General features: G+C 39.9%; 1 protein-coding gene across 2 annotated transcripts in view; it reads left to right on the top strand.

The window, feature by feature from the left end:
* The window catches only part of LOC116843047 (zwei Ig domain protein zig-8), a 339,129-nt gene extending 315,178 nt beyond the window's left edge, over window positions 1–23,951 (top strand). For both annotated transcript variants that reach the window (XM_032813058.1, XM_032813059.1), the window contains exons 6-7: window positions 10,171–10,381; window positions 23,059–23,951. In XM_032813058.1, coding sequence (XP_032668949.1) covers window positions 10,171–10,381; window positions 23,059–23,171 — 324 coding nt within the window. In that variant the 3' untranslated portion in view covers window positions 23,172–23,951. The remainder of the gene's footprint in view (window positions 1–10,170; window positions 10,382–23,058) is intronic.
* The last annotated feature ends 6 nt before the right edge of the window (window positions 23,952–23,957 follow it).

The raw sequence follows: 23,957 nt of genomic DNA, 5'->3' as shown, positions 1-23,957 counted from the left end.
CAAATAATTAGCAAATAATTACTATATATTGTTTTTTAATGATTTGGCTCAGACAGCTTAAAATATCTTTTACGTACGATGCGAAGTCGCGAATAGACGATGTGTAGAGTTTACAACGCCGTGAAGTTCGCAAATGCATTAAACAGGCTGCCACGCAGCACGGTGATGTTTATTTTTATTCTTTCTTATCTATATTTATTGTTGTACTGTCTGTACACAGTTATAACTCGGACTGTCGCGTTCCTCATTGCCAATAGAGAATTGATTTTACAACGGCAGAGTTATTTTAAGATACGCGCCTAAAGCTCCTGGCACCTCGCCGCGATCATCTTGATTTATGACGTCAGGAGAGCGAGGAAATGCATGCCAAAAATTCTTGTAAAATACGTCGAAATAAAAAGATATATCCAAAAAATTAAGCACACCTCTAAGATATTCTTGCTTTGACATTCGATAAATAATCGTAAAATTAATGCGACATACAACCTTCCTTTTGAAGCTATTTTTTTCATAACTTTGTTATATTAATTTTACGATCATTTATTGATTATTAAAGTACAATAAAAGTTTTCGGAGTATTCTGGAGTATGCTTAATCGATTACAAGTGTCATTGTTTGGATATATCTTTTTATTTCGACATACTTGAAAAGAATTTTGGACATGCATTTCCTCGCTTCTAATATCATCAATCAAGACTTCCGCGGCGGCAGAATAGTCTTAAATAAATCGAAAAAAAATTATATGATATTCTTTTCTTTTGTTCATCATTTTATTGTATAGTAACATCATTTAATTGTATAGTAACATCATTTAATTGTAATATACAAATTGCACGTTTATACAATCTCCTTCTTTAAAGATGCTCCGGAAAAGTAAATAATATACAACGAATTATTTGTCTCATATGACTGACAAACATCAAGATGCCGAGTCGGATTACGGTATACGTGTTTGCACCTCCGTGCTCAAAGCACCGCGGTATTATTTTCTTAATGAATGCCACGTTGACTGTATGACTATATGTTTCCTCGGCAAACGGTCGAAATGGAGTCAACGCGACTGTGACGAAATGCAGCGATGATAATTACACCACGGGCGAATGCACTTGACGCCTAAATGACGACGGACGTAAATTATCTCAAAATGAACGCGCTATTCCGTTGTAGAACGCCATAAATAATAATAGCGTCAGGGCTGAAAAGCATCAGCTTTTAATGACGGTTTTTATTTCTCGCCCCGAGGGACGTAATAAAAATTAATAGAATAAGATAAAGGGAATAAGATCTCTCGCATTACGTCCTGACGAGGCTTTTAATTAATATAGACGCTGATTCAATTATACGTTAATATTATCATATATCTTCTTGTGATGTGCGTTCTTTTTTAAGTCGCTGAATTCCCGGCGAGAAACATTTTTCGCTAGACAAAGAAGCCAAATAACGATGAAGAATGAATCATTAAAAATCACATTGCGAGAAATATCAAGATTCGAGTCGTCGAGTGCGTGCCAAAAATGGATTGTTAATTGTACGAGGAGAGAAGAAGGGGCAAGAGAGAGAGAGAGAAGCGGAACCGAGGCTATTTCATTAATAAAGCCTGTACGTCGTGTTACTCTATTTGCCTCGGAAAACAGAGACTGCTGTCCGCTCGTAACAACGTGACACACTAGTGTCAATTGCGTCGCCGACATGCACGTCATGCAAGCTAGCAATTAACCCTGCACAGACTCACCTGGTCTGCTTAGAATCCACGTACTTGGAAATTCGAAACTGTGTACTTTAAGCGACCATTAAATGCAACGAGACGCGTTCGCTGGCAATTTTTATATTTATAAAAGTCGCGTTTAGCTTTCCTCCACGGAAACGAAAAAAATTTCCTGAGATGTTTGTTAAAACGGACCTTCATCGATTAGTCGAAGTTGACAGTAACTTAATATTTCACTTGCATGAAAGAAAATTTTGAGTACCATTAGACTGAGTTAACCTACATAATACCATCACGAGAACGAGAGAGAGAAAGAAAAAGATTCCTTTGATTAAAATTCTGTATCGACCCTTGAACGCGAGTTTCGAGGCGCCTCAGAATTCTTAACTGTAATTGGATATTTGAAACTGCCGCAAAATGCATTGATTTCATTAAGTTAAACGAGCAATTTACACTTTACCAATTTATTATTTACGCCAAAATAAATTCGTGACGTTTTCATGTTAATATTATATAAAGTTATAACGTTAATTCTTAAAATCTAGAGCGCAGAGTATAAATTTTACCAGAGTCATATTCTCGCATCATTTGCTTCGATAATGAATGAACGAATGAATACGAGAGTGGAATATGTGCAAAAGACACAGAGAGAAATTGCATATTACAGTCGATCTTCCTCGTGTAAACAGATTCTTTATTGTAGTTAAAAATATTATTTCAATTTTATATTCGCGCGTGCGCGCGCGTGATTTAAATTTTTAATGCTTACATCTAACCTTCGCTGTTAATTAATCATATTATTTGTGGCAATTACGATAACAGAATAAATATTCTATTATTACAATTACCATGATTGATCCTGCAACGCGCATTGTAGCCGTGCGTTTTCAGCATCGAAAGATGGATCGCGCATATCGCGGAATGCATCAAGCACTTCGTAAGATGTGCTGTCAGAGATTCCTCTCTTGAATATTCCATCATGTCAAACAGCATCGCGCAGAGCACGCATTAACCACTACTCCGACAAGAGAATAGCTTCTCTCGAATATATCTGTCTTAACGCAATTGCATTCCGCAATTATTTTGAGAAATTGATAGATTTTATTAGATAAATAAATAGATAGATAGATAGATAAATTTATATATATACATACATATATATATGTATATGTATATATACATATACATATACATATACATATGTATGCGTTTGTTATATATATATATATATATATATATATATATATATATATATATATATATGCGTTTGTAACGTTACATTATTTTTACGCATGAGTATTATAAGACACGTCCGAAGTATTGTTCTCCGGAAAATTTTCCCGATAATTACGGCACAGAGAGAAATCTCACTTCTATTCTGGAGGTAAGAACAGTACTGGAATTCGACATTTTCGAAGGTATTTCTATTTAACAAAGCTTCAAAGACGCAGCCATTAATCTCTTCGAGGTGCAACCAACAGCACAAGATCGTCCCCGATACTTCGACGCGGAACGCAATGATGACGTTTCATTCTTTTTATCCTCCTCATCAAGACGGAATGTGGAACGCGCACATTCCCTGTTAGTGTAGAAATCGAAATTACTTATAACAGGGGACTGGCAAGCGTGTAAAATTCACTTTATACGGGCTAAACGTCGCGAGCATGTACGAGTATACGGAATCGAGTCCGGTTAAATCCGATACAATTAGCCGCGAATCAAATCGACACGGCAAAAAGATGCAGTCGCTCGCTTGTGCTCGCTTTATGCCGCTTGAGTAAGCAAACGATCCCCGCGTTTGCTCATCCTCTCACTTCCTCGCTCCCGCCCACCCTCTCTCTTTCTCTGTGTCGGGTCCAGTGGGTGTACGCGTTCCGCGTCTGCAGACGCGGATACGAAGTGACGGGAGTAAGCTTCGTCAATCGCGCTTCGTTCTACTTGCTGTAATCCGTCTGTTTCCACTTTGTGCCCGGCGGTCGGTTGCGTGCACGTTGCCCGCGCATAGCTCTTTCAAACTTTAGCAAGCGACATAATTCCCGCAACATCGCTGGCACAGTTTATTGGACACGACCACACGTTGGAAAGAGGATGCCGTTTCTAGCACATCAAGGAATGCTTAATAGGTGCGCGATTACCGAGATTTCACACGTCTACGATAATCTATACGTTTCTACTTTGCGTCTTGCAAGACTCCCCAAGATTTTACGCTCGAGCCGGTTCGAATTTACCGAGCGACTTGATACCCTCGTTACATGTATAATTAATTTGATTCGTTAGACAGCCGATCGCGTAAAAGAAGAAAACTCTTCTTACAGCATCATTAACGAACGTCTGACGTGTATATCGTTATTAAGATAAAGGTATTGATGTCTGGGCATTAGTAATAACGCTGATACCTAACCTTGGGTATTCTTATTGTGTGTGTTGTGTGTTTTGATTTTTTAATACAAATATTTAAACTTTTGACGTAGAATACATACATATATATATATATATATATATATATATATATATATATATATATACATATATTTAGTACATATACTCTCTCTATACTGAAAGTTTATATATATTCTTTCTCTGTTAACAGTTCAACTGTTCGTATTTAAAGAAACAAAACAATAAAAATGAAAGAGTTAGACATCAGTGTTTAGTGTTATTAGTGTTTAGACATTGATACTTTTACCTTAACTGAGAAGAGATTAAACGAATGTCCGCTGACTTATTCCTCAGCAATGGTCGCAATATTGAAAATTGTTATGCTCGTAATATGTGTCGCATGTAAGTCTACTTGATAGTCAAACATGATAAATAACGTCTGTTTACGGTCGTAAATATAACACCGTATCGATTAATTTGAATTTGTCAAATATGTATACACCGTCGTATAGATTCAACAAAACTGGACTACAAAATCTATTGATTTATCTATACGTACATTAATTTTAGCCACTGTGCAGTTTCATATGTACATACCTTTGTAATCAAAACAATCGATATAATATTAATAACTCATTCTATTGTTTGCAAATCATACTTGTTATACCGTCGCGGTTATAATGCAAATTTATGCAAAAGCGGATTTGCTCACGGTCAAATATTTACGATCGTTTTATTGACATCGTAATCCGCACTCGCGTAACAAAACCATCGCCCGTCTTACATTATGCATGCATACCGCTTTATGCATACCACTACAGGATAAGTCGGCGCAATTAGCGTGATGCTAATAGTTTGTATTACTTGCTTGATATAATTCGCTTTCTTCTACCGTGTAACTCGTATTACCACGTTGAAACTCCACTTTGTCGTCTCGCGAGAACAATGAGATAATTTATATGAATTCCTAAAAGCACAAAGTGAATTACATACAGCGCCTCGGAGGGATTTATTCGTCTCCAGCGGCGTAAAATCGACTGTAATATTTCAAAAAGCTCGCAACACGCGGCGTCACCGAGTTAATTACGCAATAACTCGCTGATACATCTTGCAAGAAGAGAAATTTAAAATATATGACGCCCGATCTCTCTAGGGGCAAAAAATGTGAAAGGTGTATAACTCTGTAAACTGCATAAAGAAAATGAGACAATTAACGCGACAATCTGTTCAAATAATTCAAATTATCGTAAATTATGTTTTAATCGAGAAAACAAACGGTCGATAATTATATTCTTCCCGGATATACGTTATTTGTTGTAATTAAAAGAGTTATTGAAAAATTGACTCACGTACGAAGATATACAGATTGTAATAATATCAATATCTAGCAAATTTAATGTTCATTTTTCATAAAAATCCCAAATATACAATTTAGAGCAGTGCACTGAGAAAAAAACTTGAAAATTTGCTTGTGAGATATAAATGTTCAAGTATTCTTTTCTGTAAAATTAAAGATAAAAATTAAAGATAGAACGACAATGTGTCCTATACGCTGAGAAAAAATGTTTGCTATTTAAAATTATAATCACACAGAGAAATAATCGCTATAAATTATGATCAAGAAAACATTTTTTTAATTAAATCCTACTATAATGTTAGTGACGGTAATCTTATATGCATGTTGTTACTACTATTTTGCTATGAAAAATACGGTTTGAAATAATAGCTATTATTTTAGTTAGATCAACTATTTTTTCTCAGTGTTAATTGCAAATATCTCAATTTTCGAACAATCTTTTTTCTAATTTCGGAAGCAGTTAGATGATACTTCGATTGACGTGTAGTCTAAGTTACTGTGAAATACCTAGAATATCATTTCACGAGACAACTAGCTTAACATCTGCGTTCCTGACATGTGCTCAAACTTCGCTCTATCTCCGCGTTCCGTTAATTTCTACCATTTCCCATTTCGCCTGCTCATGCGATGACGATAGTAACGCGATATGATGACCGTTCCTATGGACATTTGCGTTCGCAGGCATCGGTGCACCGCAGTGAATATTTCGCGAAGGCTCGGCAGGCCTTAAGCGGAACGAAAGAACGAGCATTTAGCCCGGAGGAATGCGTGGCCTCCGACCCGGCTGTGTTCGCTTTGCCGGGCGAAACGCCGTGAAGCTGAAAATCCTCGGGTATCCGCACTTCGCTGCGTACGGTTTCGCGCGTCTATTCTTCCTCCGCTTTGCGGCTCGACGCTGCCGCCACAATATACGCGTATCCGGAGTTACAATAAACGGATGACGAGCAGCATCCCGCATATCTGATCTCGCGGCTACATTGGGCGGAAATTTATGCACTATATAAGGCGTATATGTGCTAAACCTGACGGTGGCACGCGTTACGCCATACCTAGCTCGTAACGAGACCGAACACATCAGCGTTCATGTGTTAACTTGTTGAGTAAACTTAAAGATTATCGACTGAAATGTCACATTCCGTCCAAGTTTCCTGTCCGACGTTCTGGAAAGGATATTCTGGCTTGAAAGATCGCAAAAGAAAAGATATTTACCCGGAATTTTTTATACAAAAAAGTTGAATAATGTCAAACTTTGCATATTCTTTTGATCTTTTCTAAACTAGAACAAATATTATATACATTTATTAGTTTTTTTTCTTTTAATAAAATACCAACAACACTTTAAAAAAAAATTAAAGTTATTTAATAAAAAGGCCGCCACATATTTTAGAATTAGTCTAGAATTGTAATATTAGTTTAATTCTAATTCAAACAATAGCCACTCTTCTCCTGAATAACATATAAAAGAAGAGTGTTTTTGTTACTTCAACAATATGTTGAAAAATATGTTTTTAAAATAAAGCTTAAGAAATAAAAACATGATGTTATTCGATTTTCTCATTCCTCTACAAAAAATTTCGGAAATATATCTTTTTTGCAACATTTCAAATCAATATATTATATCAATATATCTTTTAATGCGAAAACGAGAATCTTTTTTCTTGACATGATGCACTTCTTCGTTTAAAACTTAAGCGAACAAGATTCTGCTTATCGCATTGCATGATTATACAATATACCATCGCTTCTATAAAAATATAATTTTATTGCGCGATGTTTATCAGTTTTTGTTTTATTAAACGTGTTTGGAGATATTAAGCAGCTGTCTCATAATATTAATATTTCCAAACACTCGAGAAGATCCCGCGTCCTCATAAAAACTCATAATAACAAAAGAAACGTTGTAACGAGCCGTTAGGAAATAATTTAAAATCAATTGTCACGAAAGATTATAAAATTGCAAGTCAAAACAGACTAGAGACTATCTTTAGTTTCTTTGTCAGTCGCAAAAACGATCTCTGTCTAAATAACTGAGAGAGGCATAAAAAACTAATATCATCATATTACATTTCTTCGTGATCCTAATGAAAAAAAGATGAGATTGCTGCGTCTCTTAACGGTTATGTCGAGACATCTTAAAATTATAATAAGTTGCGCATTCGGAATATTTTTGAGAGATATTTCGACGAGCGACAGCGACGCTAACGATGCATAATAATCATTAAAAGAAACGTGTAAAACACGTTACAGAGCGGGAATCTCGAAATTATACACCCTTATTCCACCGTCTTTTACGTGGCTCTCTGCTGTCAAGGCGTATTGCAAATTTCTTGACGACGGTAAAGCAGGAAGTTTGCGAATATTCTGCCTTAACGGCGTAGAGTTTCACGCACCTATCCTTCCTGTATTCTACGGCACGACAGGACCGCTGTAAGCGTGTATCCGGCATTATAATAAACGGTTGATGGGCCTCATCGCTCGCAGCCGCAGTTGAATTGCGCGGGCTCATTCAACGGAAGCCGGGCATTATGTAAACTCACGTTTTGTAACCAATTTCTCTTGCGCGCTTAGTCGGCGCTCGCAAAAGCAAATATTAAACTCCCGCAAGTTGATGTTTAATTACTTCAAAATATATCTCCAGCATACTTGCCGCGTATGCACACGAAGTGTCTCGGCGTACGCGAAATTACCCATGTATATGCATATATATCTCGACAACTTAAAATTACTGTTTCAAACAATTCACGTCAATTTCATCTCGCCAAAAATCCTATGCGCGATCCTTTATTGTCGCTCCGTAATTTTAATATTAGGCGCGATTAAATCGCGTTTAAATTCTCAATTAGAGTCCCGAATTATGAAAGAGGCCGTTTGATATCGATTAAAGCGGTATATCCTCTTCACCGCGTCCTCTGTATTTAGTTTATAACGAGATCCTTGTGTTTACGTTGTCAATAATACGACGTGATTGCTAACGATTGCACGCTCGTTAAAACATATTCGGTTTCGAGGCGCTTTGTACGTGTAACAAATATTGATGAGTTTCTAATTCGCGTCGGATCTCAGGTTGATAAAGGGCATTCCACTACTACAATGTGCTGCGGGAGTCGTGTAACATTTATATTGCAGTAAAGACGCCATTGGGATCTCCCGAGAGAGTAAAACCCTTGCACCATCTCATGCGTTTAGATGACGAAAATAATTTCAAAGAATACAGGTCGAGTGGTGCCATGCATTGTCGTATGTGGTACGACAACGTATGAATATTATCAGGAACTTATCCTATAACTTTTAACGATAGTGTTATTATCGTTGCGTTGTCGTTGCGTAGATATAATATATTATAGAAAAGCTGCGCAACGATAATATAAGAACTCAGTCAACAATTACGTTACAAAATTTGAATGTTTCCCCTCTCTCTCCCTTCCGTTATAAAATTTTAATCCCTTTCCAATATTACGTGACATTTGAAATTATCTTTCCTCACATCGAATAAGAAAATATAACTCATAATCATATTACGAGTAATAATTATTAGAGACCATGCTGTTATCTTTTTCTAAAATTAAATAATCTTTAGACATAATATCTTAGGCATAATATCAAATCAATCATTTTATTTTATAATTTTTATTAGTAAAAGTTATGTTTAAAAAATTTTCAAGATTCAAAATTTTTATTATTAACGCAAAATTAAGTTATTTTTATAAAATATATTTTTAAATATAAAACTTTAAATATATAGGATACGTATGACGTTACATAGTCTTTACTTCCTTCATCCCCCCCCATCTCACCCTACCATTATAGAGTCTTTCAAGCTAATACACTGAAAAACAAGTCTGGTAATACTTACCACAGCCATTTGGTTAAACGTTTTAGCATATTATTTGGTAAATAGTAACCAATATGGTAAATGTTACTAAATGTGTGGTAATAATTACAAAATAATTCGTAACATAAATTTTTGATCTAGTCAAATCAATTAAATGATTTAATAAATAGTATTAAAAACATTAGTAATAGTTAATATCAAATAAAGTAATAATTACCAATTTGCATCTTTGAATGTTATCTTGGAAAAGAAAAGTGTCGTGAGCATGAAGCATCAGTTAGTTCAATGATTAAAGCAATCGTCCGGTAACTAAAAGATCCAGGTTCGATTCCCGACCTAGCAAACCGCGCTTTCGTCATGATTTGGTCATATTCACCTCTATATTTAGTAAATACTATTTCACTAAATGATTTAGTAACTATAACACAGGCTGGATAATTATTACCAGCAATTTTTCTCAGTGTAGACCCTCCCTTCTCGTAATGACGTAATTTGTTGAATAACCCTTAACGAGATAACAACACTATGATTACAAGTTATAAATATAGAATTGCTCTCTAAATTAACATATATGCGAGGGATTTAGATCTCGACTTATCTCTTCCCCTGGATATTCGTCTAGGGAGATGAACGAACTAGAGCAATAAGACCGCAAAAGGGGAGATCCCCAGTCCGGCGTACACGATTCTCAGCACAAAGAGGCGTTGTCCATTGAAAGAAATTCTCATAACGAATGTCACAGGTCGCATCGTGCGCGGGCCCCGCGACTCGTCGACGGCAACGGCGGCGTCGCCGTCGCCGTCGCCGCAGCCGCCACCGCTGCCTTTGTACTGGAAAAATCCGCACGTTAAATCTCACGCTTGTCAACTGGCGCCATTCTTCTTCTATCTGTTCCAGAGTCCGACGCCGCCGCAATACGTGTTCTGGTATCACAATAACCGGATGATAAACTACGACACCACGCGCGGCAGCGTGATCGTACAAACTGATCCAGGACCAACTCAGAGTCGGCTGACAATTCGCCAGGCGGTGGAGTCCGACACGGGCAATTACACGTGCAGCGCCTCCAACACCAAGCCGGCATCGATCTTCGTCTTCGTCACCGAAGGCAAGTATAAGCGATGTGTTTCGTTTAACACGGACGTCCTTAATCGATACAAGCCCTTTTCCCTTCACGGATGTCCCTGACGAGATCTCGCCCTTTCTCTCTCTCTCTCTCTCTCTTTCTTTTTCTCGACCAATACCAGCGACCGAGCCGGGAGAATTAAAACGCGAGAGCTTGCTCCGAATCGGACACGTTCGCGGTTTTTTCGATAATTATACAATCGCAACGGGATCCTATTTTTTGCCATTTTTAATTAAACTCGAAAGAAATTTCGAGTGTTTAACAATTGAGGTACTTCGTATCGAGATTTCTCGGAGATGCGGAGAAACATGAAATATCAATTTCTCGGGAGAAAAGTTGGTTCGATAACCCATCTACAAATCGCATTCTAGACCGTGTGAATTTGCAATGTAGGAAATCGTGTTATAATCAATCAATCTTCAGGCGAAAATAACATTTCGCAAGATTACCTAATTTCCTCGACTCCAGAGGTAGATTTATTTGTCGCTAACATGGCGGAACGATACCGCTTTAGGGTAGATTCTCCCTTCCTCAGCGCGACTGTTTCCGTTATTTCCGCGTTTCGCGCACGTGAACATACATGACACGACTGTATCTCTCGTGGCACGCACCCACGCACCCACGTACGCGCGTGGCGTGTACATGCACGGTGACATGCGCGAGTGTGAAAGTGAGCGACGAGCCTCTTCGGTCCTTCGACGATCGATCACTCGGCGGCCACCCTCCCATGTGTATATAGTATATAGCGCAGTTTAACCCCTTTCTAACGAGGGCCACTGACTGACGAAGAAGCCCAAGGCTCTTTCGGCAAAAAGCGTCCCCGTCGGCTTCGCTTCGTCGTCGAAAAAGCCCGCGCGTTCCGACGACTTTCACGACGAAAATCGCCCGCAATTTTCGATCCGCCCCGGATCGCCGTAATTGATGTGAAAGGATGAGGACGGAGCTCGCGAAAATCTTAATTGGATTACGAGAAAATCGGGGCGCCCGGAAGATTTGTCATACTAATGTACCGTGGATGCGCCTTGCCGCGTTTTTCATATATTAAACGCGTTCTACGCGATTCCTCCCGTTGCACGCGCGTGTACATTGTCATTCGCAGAGACAAATCCCCCGGCTCGATCGCAGTTACGACTGGACGCGCAATACGGTAATTATACGCGGCGGCTAATCACTCCGCACGCTCGTTTGCGAAATGAGCGCAAAATGGCACATTGAAGCGCTCTTGTACATCGGGGTTTTTAATGAAATACTGTCTAAACGAGCAAGGCTCGTCGCAGCATATTTCAGAGACGACGGTAAGCAAAAGAGTGAGAAATCACGAGGAATCGCACTCACCCTGTAATACATTCCGCCTCGATCGCCTCGATGTTGCGCGCCCCTTATTCGAACGCGAAATTGACCTAAGACGCCTCATACGGCGAAATAGCGTCTTGACGATATCAAACGAAAGGCTGTGCCGTAAAATCGGTATAGCTAGCCTCTTAGCCGGTCAATGGCATACAAAGCAAGCACACGAGGAGCCAGTCCATCGCCTGCGTGATAAACCGTTATACGAGCGTCCCTTCTGTTCCGCGAAGTACTAAGCTTTCAGGTTAAATTTTGAAGATATGGACTCCATTACGGGACACACACCGCCCTCAGAACCGACGGATTTCACGCGTGTGTGTTTGTGCGTGTGTGCCTTGTACGTATGTGTGTGTATGCATGTATACACGCGCGTTGCGGCGTCCGCCGCGTGCAGCCAGCCACCTTCACACGTGTGCGGCGCGCAACGCGCGGTCCGTAATTCACAGCCTCGAGAACATATGGGGCAACGCCTCGCCGTAAATTATGGTAAAAGTGTGCATGCGCCGCGTTTCGGAAGAGACACGTATCGCCGATGAATGTTGCAAATCTGGCGGTCCGCGCAACGCCGCGCACCATGAATTTTGATATTCGCGAGACAGGAAGAAGGATCCGCGGCCCGCTCGCTTTTTTCCCCGCCGACGGCGAATTTACGGCGGGATTACATCACAGGCGTGCGACCGGCGATGATATATCGATAGGCCGGGTCAAGGCGGCCGCGATATTATTAACGACGAGACTGCTGACGCAACATCCGGCCCAGGACAAATGTGGTCATCACCGAAGGCGCCGCGACGTCGTGAACGTTGGAGAGAGCCTCCGCGCGGCGAGATTGCGCTACATTACTCTGTGCGAACTTGCCTTCCCCCTTCAAGAAATTCCTTCCCACAACTGCCGTCTGCTTAATTAATTGTAACTGTTTGTTTGTCGAATTCTAATGGTTGTATAATGGAATTCTCCCCGCGTTAGGGTAAGTTCATATAGCTGCGCGACATCTGGAGGATGCTTCGCACTCTCTAAACGCCTTGGAATAAAATCCCACTGAAAACGAGCGAAAATTCGCTCGAAGCGATAGCGAAAGTATCGTCATATAGAATCGCAAAAACAAATATTTCACTTAAGCTTAGAATAGATTCTAACTTCATATGAGTGAATAAATGTTTCAATTGATTAGAGTGAAATGGTAGAACGGTGGAATATATCAAATTCACCCTTTAACTGCGAGAAAAATATTCACTTGGCGATTCGAAGAATTCGTATATGAACGAAAAATCACTCCAATTCGAGCGACTCGACTGTCATTCTATTTTTCGAGTAAAATTTCATTCCGAGAAATTTAAAGGGAACGAGGCGTTCAAAAGAATCGAAACAATAGCGATAGCGTGTTATTCAGTTCGATCGTAAAGTGAATGTATTTCGCCTTTACAACTGAAAATAGAATCTAATTCGAGGCATTTAATGCTAGAAGTCGAGAGGTTACGTCGAAGCGAGAAGGATGAGTGGATAATGAGACTAATCGTAAGATAATTTTTTGCTCGAGTTCGGGATGTATCTTTTGTGCGGTATAATTCTGCCAGAAAATATATATACAGGGTTCTCGTCGCGTCTATTAATACATCCCCTTAAAATCGTTCGCGCGCGTTTAACATCCACCCCGCGTTTCGCGTCGCGTTTATCGTGAAGCTCAGTCGGTTAATATCGCATCAGCGGCAAGAAGGCACTTCATGCCTTCGCTCACACTCGTGAAGCAAGATGGAAGATTAATTATTACACACACGCGATAACGAGATGAAATATCCGTGCGCCGCAGCGCGCCAACGATACCGTCTGCCAATCGCAATTTTTCAGTCGAGATTTTCGCAGATGGCGAAACGCCGCGAGAATCTCCCCTGGGACGACGAACGTTCATATTCTTACGTCGCGTTAATAACGAATTAATAACAGCACAGACATGGTTCTGAAGTATGAGGTACGGTTATACATATTCGGTATGAGCCGTACAATTATGTCTGTAAATATTGCCCGCGGGATTATTGCGCTTGCCGAGCAGTAGCTGCGTCCGCACGCGGCGGCGCGTGGCTGTAATGATGGATTGTCGTGACTACACCGGTTATTCCCGGGCCGGTTAACGCGTTGTTTCATCCGCGTGGTTATTTTGACCCAGGCACAGGGGACGGTGGGAGGAGAAGGAGGAGGGAGTGGTGGGGGAACGCCGCAAAATCCTTAATGAATATTGCAGAACTTGAGACAGCCGCTTTATCCGGCAAATTCCGCGAGCTACGCGCCACGACGACGGCGGAAGGGGAGGGAAGGACTACGTGTCGCGATAAATTATCTAAGCGCCGTGCCGCGCCGGGTAAATTGGCTTAGCGCGGCGATACTAAATCGCAATCTCGTTAAAGGTGGGCGGACACACCGTCGTGGAAGACGCGTTAAAGTGAGCTTCCGAACGACGACGACAACGACGACGACGACGCAACCACACGGCGATGTAGCCCACTCAGTTGTCATCGAGTCGTAAACGAGTGTTTGCATCTAACGCACATATATTGCGACCTTTGTCTTCCCCAGCGTGGCTCTAACCGCGAAAATTGCTCGTAAACTCTTATTTGCGCCTTTCGCAACAATTATAGCGCGTGCAAACTGCTCGCGTCGCCAGGATTCCGACGACGTCCTCGCGACGGTTATTCGGCGGACACTAAAAACACCGTAAACATAGGGAGTATCTTGTCTAACTTTTATATGGACGCAATTCTTAGATCTTGGTTAAGTTTACTTACGAGCGAATAATTTATGTGTGTATGTGTGCGCTGCGCGCATATGTGAACGCGCATAGCAATTTATAGAAAAATTATCTCGACTAAAAACAAAGGAAAATTGAAATAAGGAAAGAAGGAGCATTTCCCCCTCTCTCCTTTCAATTTTACAGGAAGGAAAAGAAACTAATAACGGGAAGGAAAATAAAATAATAAAAAGTCTTTTTCCGAGATCGTTTACAAAGTAAATAATGAAATAGGTTTATTGTGAAAGAATATCATCTTAGTACTAACGTTAATACCTGCGTAGATATCGACAACAGAACGGAATTATGGGAAACGACTTCCTCGATCGTAACAACGGCATAAAATTAACTTCCCAATACGCTGATTGTCGTAAATTTATAAGATCGTTTTTCTAAATGGCACGCGTACACTCCGCACTATGGCTCAAGAGGGCTTTCTTGATCCCCAAACCTCTTCGCGACATTAAGATAGACTTACAAAAAAACCCAAAAACAACCCAACTTTTTAGACACATTCTTGATGAATGCGAGGAGACCCGAATATTCCAGACGCGCGACGAGGAGATAAATCTATTTTCTTGCGCAAAATACGAAATAAAGTCTTTCCTCAGGACTGTTTATAAAGTAAGTAAGTAACGAAAGAGATGATAATATTCACATTAGGCGAACAATATTTATCCATCTTCATTGTTTCTCACTTTTATTTCTCTCTCTCCCCCTCATTTTTTATAGCCAATAATGCCGTATTTTTTGTTGTCAAATATTGATTTAAAGACCCGAGACTTCCTCTTAAACGGTTCTCGTTGCGAAAGATCGAAACATTAAATCTTCAGCGAGTTGTGTCAGCTGTTTGTCATTAGATTTTGAGAGCATCTTTACAACCGATGCACGTAGGCAGTAAATGCTGAAATGCACTCTGACCCAAATCACGATTTCCGCGTAGATTCTAGATCATGCATCCGGAACTCGTATTACTTTTATGAACAGCCGTGCTATTTTGCGCACACTCAAATGAGATGACTTTGAAACGCTCCCGGTTATCGCTCTCTCACGTTTCGTCAATTTCACGATATAATTAATGCGAAACTTCACCTACGTTGCCGTAAGATTCTTTTTATATTTCTTGCACGAACTCGAAGTGGTATTGAATAGTATTGAACGCGCGCTTGAATAAGTACTCCATAATATCGCGTCGCATAATTTGGAAATAATTTCAAGAGCACTCTCCACACAGACGGAGCTCTTTATAAATATATGAGCGGGAGAGAGGTCATTAGATATATTCCGCAATCAATGCACGCATTCTGTAAATGTTTGAATGCACTTTGATTTAATTGACAAAGTTGGCGCAGAATCTTATTCACAAACCCAAGAGCTATTCAGTTTCCGCAATCAATACTATTGGCGCCGGTAGATGAGTTAAGCTTCGTCATTGTTAGTGAAGGACGCAGTCACAATTCGGCTGCGCCAAGTTACGACTCGCTCGAAAACTCGCTGTATAAAACAACTACGTGCTTCACAAACAAAGACTCGGGTATATCTTCTTAAGAAAGTCAGTTCGGAGAGATTGAATTACAATATTCTGTCTGTGTTGACTAACTAGCAGCTGGTGCGCTCTTCTTCGCGACGAGACAACACAGAGAGGAAAGTCGTAGAAAGTCGTAGAAAAGCGTAATTTTGAAAATATCAATCCCTGACCAGCGAGAAATCACGCTCGCGGTAAGCGCGGGAAAGCTCTCCGGATTTCACCAAATGTTTGCCGCGCGACAATTTTTCCTCGTTGCTAAGATAAATTCGTTAGACGACAGGGTGCGGTCGAACATACAAAAGAGTAAAAGGCATATCGGTCGGCCACAAGCGATACATGACGATGTTTACGGCATTAATCACCCCAGCCGGCGCTCGTATTTGCGGTTTGACGAGTATGGGAAATAACTCCGCTTAACGGCGGGTCACTACGATTCTATTTGAGAGGAAATATCATCACGGTCTCCCCAGGATTGGCGCAAAACCGGAGCAAATATCGGCCGACGATTAATTAACCGCGGAGGTTTAATCAGCGAAAGTGGTCCTACATCTGTTCGACATACGAAATAAAACGTAACATATACGTGATCGATAACGAACATGTCTTGTTCGAAGCAACGCGGGACATTGTAGGAGCATTCTCGGAGAAGTGATATGTTTCTCACGAGTAATTTTATATTTGCATTATTGAACTCTATAAATTTATTAAAGTGCAATCTCACTAAAAACGAGTAAAAATATTGCCATATTGAAACGTACAAGTGAATGTTTCACAAAAATTTAGAGTGGGTTCTAATTCCATACGAGTGAATATTTCAGTTTACTGTTCACTGAATTTATTCCTGAGTCCGTATTCTTGAAATGGTTGCATACACGTAAGTTTCATTGTGCAGCTATTTTATGATACGATTATACCTGCGCAATAAAACTTACGTATACGTAACTATTTCAAAAATATAAGTTCTGTGGAATGTGTCAAATCTATTTCTCAATTTCGAATGAAAATATTCGCTCAACTAATCAAAACGGAGAATTATAATAATTATACTATTAATTATTATAATTAATTTCTCTAATATATTAATATTATTTAGTATATTAATGATAATCAAATACTCTATATAAATAAAAAATTCCTAAAATGACTCAGCTATCATTCTACTTTTCGAGTGAAATTTTACTCCAAGAATTTTAGAGAATACGAAGAAGTACGTACAGAAAGAAATACACAGTTAAGAATTAATCACGCGTCACTTGTGAGAAACGTATGATCTTTGTAATACGCATAATCGAGAATTCAGTAGACTTACAAAAATGTTACTTTGCATGACGTACGCTCTTTTATTACCAGCAGTTAATGACGCATCTATTTGCGAAAAGAATACACAGCTAGTTTAGCGAGAGTAGGACGAAACATACTTTCAGAAATGCAGCGGCCAAGCATCTCTTGCGAAACACACGAATAGGCAAACGCGTACTGTCTAGAACACTGGACTTTGTCTCATGTGAAAGCAGAAATCGCGATGGTCTTTGAACTTATGCCGTAAGTCAGATGCAAATGTTGGCTGCTGGTTAATTAACCGCAAACGAGTACTCACGTTATAAAGCGCACGCGAGTCGCACAATGAGGTAACGCATAAACGTATGCCACCGAATCGATCGCGCAAGAAGATTGGCTAAACTAATGAAATCCGTACCGTTGAAAGCACACGAGGGAAAAAAACATTTGAAAACGGTTGGGAAAATAAGCGATATTCATCGATTGTTAAGTGACGAAAAAACAGACGTTCCAAAAATAATGGAATTTTGGTTGCTATCTTGAATCGAAATTTTCATTCTACATTAAGCTGTAAACTTCGTTGAACTTAAAAAACAACAAAAATATCAGGATGTAACAGGCTATTATCCTATCTTGTTGTTATGAATGATTGCTTGCTGTTGGTTTTTTTCATATTAGATCTCGAAGAAAGATTTATTTCAGAATTATCTAATTACCCGATTATCTCAATACTTCATCGTTCAATTTTTATCTTTAATTTTATCAAGCAATATATTATTTATATAACTTGATTAATTGTAGATAGAGTGCAAAATAAGTAAATGTTAAATAATTAATATTAGTGAATAATAATTAATAGTTTAATAAAATGGGCGAATTAATAATTAACTTTCCTTATCTTTCTGCGAGATTTATGAAGCCAACATTGTTTGTAATAACTACGTGAAGGAAAAGGATCAGCTGTGAGAGCTAAGATATAGCTGTAACAGCTAAGACGTATCATTGAAATAGTGAAACAACTAATTACTACCGAGGTTGAATTTACTAGTTGTTTGAACATCGGTGCTACAACCAAAAATATTCCTATTATAGAAGATTCGAAGATATCTTGAAATATTCGATGTATTGCTAGTTACGTCTCGATGTCCTGCCTCCTTCGTCCTGATTTCCTATAATCCAACATCTTGGCTCTGTCGTGGCACTTCGAATGTTATGACGCTAACATCTGTGTAAATACAATTTTATCAGAAAAACATGTGTTAATAAATGCAATGGCGACGAGAATCCGATAAAATATCCCAAAAACCAACGAAATCTCTTGTTCACCCAACGGGAATTGTAAGTAACATATAAGGTAACCAGACGTCCCGATTTTTCAACCTTTGTCCCGAATTTTTTCGAGTGCTATTCGGGACACCGATTTGTCATCATTTCTAATGATTGTCAAATAATTTTCGGATCTTTTTACCTCCCTCCCCCCGCTTCACACATTTATGAAGTGTCCTGAATTCAGGGCTGGAAAATCTGGTCACCTTACATATACCGCAAGGAGAAACGAGAAGATTACTTACAAATGACATCTTCACGATACGCCCCGGCGATCGCACATCGCTATTCTCGACACTCTCGAGACTTATTAACGCGTGAGACTCACTTTCGACGGATAAAAGACACAAGAAACGCGGAGCGATGTCGATCGATGTGTGCCCATGGCTGCTGCTTGGCGCGAAAAGATCGAGCATTTAGCGCGATTCATTACCAACGTCTAGATTGAATAACCACGATGACAACCTCGTAGTGCGAAACGAACGCGATTGGTCTAGAGTGGTTAGTAACTCGAGCAAGTGGTTAAGGCGTCCGCCGCGGCGCGCCGTACAGATCGCGTCGTTATAAACGCGCGACTTCGTTCGTATCAATGGCGTGTTCACATTCATGCATTTTAAGCACTTTTGGCGCGCTAATGAACTTTTGGTGTACGTGATTGACAGCGCGCGTCTGCGATCTTTTTATGCCAAGCAACTGCTATGAACACAATGCTCCGTATTCTATACGTCTTTCGCTTATATCCTGTAAGTCTCTTGTGGAAATAAGTATTAGAGTACCGAAAACAACGACGTGCGGTCGTCAGGACATATCGTAAGAACATTATTACGGAGTAATCTCCTCTCTTCTTGACACATACAGCTAAGGTGACCAAACGCTCCCGATTTTTCACTCTTTATTCCGAATTTTTTCGAGTGCTATTCGGGACACCGACTTGTCATCATTTTCAATGATTGTCAAATAATTTTTGGATCTTTTTATCCTCCTCCTCCGTCCCCCACTTCACACATTTATGAAGTGTCCCGAATTCAGGGCTGGAAAATCTGGTCACCTTAGTAACGTACTGATATACGTGTTCCACGTTACGGTATATGGGTCACAAAATGATTCGATTACGGAATAACACACGACGTGCGAAAATACCAAAACAATAAGCAAAAAGGGCTCTGATATCCGTCCATCGCAAACCGTCGTTGGCCACGGCTAAGAGATAACAACAATCAATACTCTCAAAACATTCCTCCTTCGAGGAGGTCAAACTTATCTTTGTGCGTCGCATACTGTTTCGAGTGTTATATTATGTTTCAAGTAATCTAAATACCCCGCGAACTACGTTATCTATCATTCCTCTTGAGCAATTAAAATATTTGGTCGGTTCATAAAATATTTAATCGGAATGGATGTTTGATGTTTCGATCAAATTGTATTTACACGAATATCAGTGCTACAAGTAAGTATCTAGAATGATGAAGTAGCCAGAATGGAGGACACAAAATACTGGGTCACGAGTAACCATGCATCATATATTTCCAGATGTGTGAAATCATTTATTATGCAAGAGGTTTCTGATTCTAACGGATATATGATGTACTTAGTGGGAATAAAGAAGTAAATATTCGTATCAAAATTTAAACCGGCATTCATCGTTCAATATTATTTGACGAATAATATATAATTATGGTTTTTCGTAAATCTTTGATTATTCGCCAACCTGTACTCGTATTTTATACAGTAAAAAATTGATCTATGGAATAACGATCCATGAATACAAATTTGTTGTAATTTACTACCTTTAAAAAAAAAATAGTTGAACAGTAATAAAATACTACTACTACTACCTTTAAAAATCATAAAAAATTTTCAACTTGTCAGTTTTAGAATCTAACGTTAATCTTGCAAATGTTACTTTTTTGCGTTTAATAGTGCCTTCTTCATCCCTTTTGAGTATTCAAACCTATCGAAATTTCTTTGCTTCAAATAAAAATATAATGAAAGAATTATAAAGTTATTTTATTTACTTAATGATCTCATTATCTCATTTTAATTATTTGCTTATCTCACACAGTATGTAGTTAAATAAATTATGTAATTAATTATAATTAAAACTACTAATACATTACTTGTCGAAGTTACGAACAAATATTAAATGCATATACACACATAAATAAAATATTAAGATAATCAAATATTATATAGTTCTGAAACAAAAGTCCTTTAAGCCTCAACATGAAGCAAACGGCAATAAATAATAATAACATCAAAGGAAGACAGTAATGCGTGCATAGTCGTATATCTCAAGATTCTATATATATATAGTAGTCCTTTCAAGAGTACGATGGAATTTACAGGCTTAATATGGAACTAAAATTTCGACTCGGGTATTATAACTTAATCACAATTAAAGTGATATATACACACCGAGCATTAGAATTCCCATTCTAGATATTAATGTCAGATTCTCCGAGTAATTCTTTAAGTCAATTTTTTTAATCCTTGAAGGACCAACACCTATATCTCTTTCATCTACGAACTTTACTTTTCGCGATTATATCATTACACATATACGCGACTATACGCTCGTTTCAATCGCAGAGACAATTTCACGTTTTATCTTCATTTACAGCACAGAAACGTTGTGCCTTGGCAAACAATTAGTCACATTGCGTATTAGAAGAACCTAAGAAAAGAAATGAAATGCAAATGAAAAGACCGCGATATGGGTTGGAAGTAATTTGCTCATATTGCTACCAACTGGAGATTCTCGTCCACTCTGTGATTATTGCCAATGCTCATAACAACGAATTAATATCGGCACGATACGACGTGTGCACGCGGTATTGTATAATACAATTTATAATATGCGGCGTATATCTGTTATCAGCATCAATTATTCCGCGGCAGCTACGACGCACAGTGCGAGTAACTACGACAGTAATTAGCTCAGTAATCCACGGCATATTCCGTGCAGTTTCACCAAACACAACGCTGCAATGCGTCAGAGCGCTGGAAGTAATTTTGTATGCAACGGGAGACGCGCCGAGAGCAAGCGAGTCCAGGAGTCCACAATTTCAATTGGAAATTATAATGGAAATCTTTCGGATCTTCTATCGTCGCTAATCCGAGTTAGCGAAATTCGCGTTAGGACGGTCTTTAAGACGCAAACGGCGTCGCGCCACACGAGAAAGCTTTATCGGGTGAAAAGTACAATTGACTATTAACTCACTCGGCGTCGATTAAGTCGCACCTTTGAATGCAAAACAGGCGTTGTTGAAAAGTGAAATTTTCCATTTTACACGAAAGTCTGTCTATATTCTGTCACAGTGCAAGATAATGTGTCGACTTTATCCAATTTCCCGATTCTTTAATACCGAAGATTAATAACGTTTAAAAACACGACACGTCTCTTTCCACGCATATTTCCATTGAGAAGAAAATGGTGGAATCAATGAGATGTCGCTTGGAATTTTTTTCCAAGCGACAAAAAAGAATGAAATTCGCTCGACCGAACATATTATTATCGTAAAAATAATTACTCGTAATCATCATCTTGTGACTGTTATTAGCCTTAAAAGTTCTTCGTGAAGAAATCATAATAGTTGCAGCGCTGAATGACTCCATAATTTCTATTTGATCAACAATTATATCAACACGATGTATTGTTGCGCTAATTTCAGTGGACGAGGTATTTCTTTGGAGGAAGGTGACCGTGGATTTTGTCGATCCAACTGTCTGTAGTTCTCAGTGTATTCACAAAACAGAGCCGTTGAACTTGTTTAGAAAATTACATATGTCTCAAAATGATAAGCAAATCAAACGAGACCTTTAATCATACTTTCGCACCGTTAATCGGACTGAACGCGTTTAACGATTGTTTTAACGCGCGCTACTATTAAAATTTATTATTCAAATAGCAAGAGGCGTGTGTACGCATCGTACGTGCAGCGGCTATGAGAATTTAGATTAGATCGGTCCGTCGGATTTTGACTTTTGCTTGTCTAACAGCGTACGTACATACGTACATACATACGTTCAATATAAATAATGGATTCGAATCAAACCGACCGTGCTTAGCGCAGATTCGTTCCGCCACGGATTCGTGTCTGTTTTTGCGCGCGGATTTAATCCGCATCCGCGTAATCCAATGACTCCGCAAATGCGTTTTCTGAGAAAGCGCGTGTCCCCGCGACGGCACAGTTAACGTTTCGCAGCCGCGCCAACGTTCTCGACGGAAATAACTTTACAAGACACTACGCGCTGCGTTCTCTCAGCGCGGTGCGTTTCCTGTCGCGGTCCTGTCGATGTAACGTCTCGATTACCCCGATATTGCGCCGGCACGCAGTGAGAAACGATCGACTTCTCTCAGCCTCGATTCACTAACAGATCCACCTGTCTGTGCCGTTCCAGGTGACAAGATGGCAGCGATACAGCGTCGCAAGACGTCGGCAGCGAAGAGGAATCTGGCGAGCGTGCTGGTGTCGGCGGTAGTCGTCGTAGCGGGCGTCGTTTTAGCGCGATAAGCGTTTCACTTCGAGAAATGTCCATAACTATTACACCATTACTTCCGTTTGTGATAGATAGTATATTACTCCCGGGACTTTACGGTCCACACTCGCCCGCCCCCGCCCTCCTTTTTCATCCCCCTGCTCCTTTCACCCCCGCCCCCACGTCGGCCCTTTCCGCGCCTCATTCCCTGCGGGTCTTCTCTTACTCCTCTCCTCGCGTCCCTCGTCTTCCGTTTCATCTTCTATCTTCCTGACCTCCCTTATTCCTTATTTACCTTAGTCGAGGTTGCCGCCGGCTGGACTACTTAGATATGCGAGATTTTCGTGGAAGATTGCGCGATTGCCTGCTCTAAGTCATTACGCGCGACGCGCATGCGACTCGAATTATGTAAATACTCGCCGGTAATCGTAATCTCCCGGGTTGAATACGCCACCACGGCGGATTACGTAGGCCATGCCTGTCCAACTTCCGGGCGGCGACGGATGTGCGTTCGTTCATTCGTCCGTTCATTCGTTCGTTTGTTCCCGCGGAATCGATCGGCTGGAAAATTCGACCGGTCGGTTGGCACACGATCAGAAGATAACGACCAACGTTCTCATCCGCGAGGGAAATATCAACTCTAACGTGTCAAAATAATCACTCTGAGAGGGACGCAGAGGGCACGATCGCGCACGAGTTTCGTGTGATCACACTGCGATCGGATGAGCTGATTTTCTCGTCGAACGGTCTCGATTTAATCCTAACGCGGTTATTCTTGCTCGCTCTCTGTCTCTCTCTCTCTCTCTCTCTCTCTCTCTCTC

This window comes from Odontomachus brunneus, unplaced genomic scaffold, assembly GCF_010583005.1.
Source record: "Odontomachus brunneus isolate Ranch 3 - 2012 unplaced genomic scaffold, Obru_v1 Obru_scaffold_029, whole genome shotgun sequence".
NCBI lineage: Eukaryota > Metazoa > Arthropoda > Insecta > Hymenoptera > Formicidae > Odontomachus > Odontomachus brunneus.
This window is presented reverse-complemented; position numbering and strand designations above follow the sequence as displayed.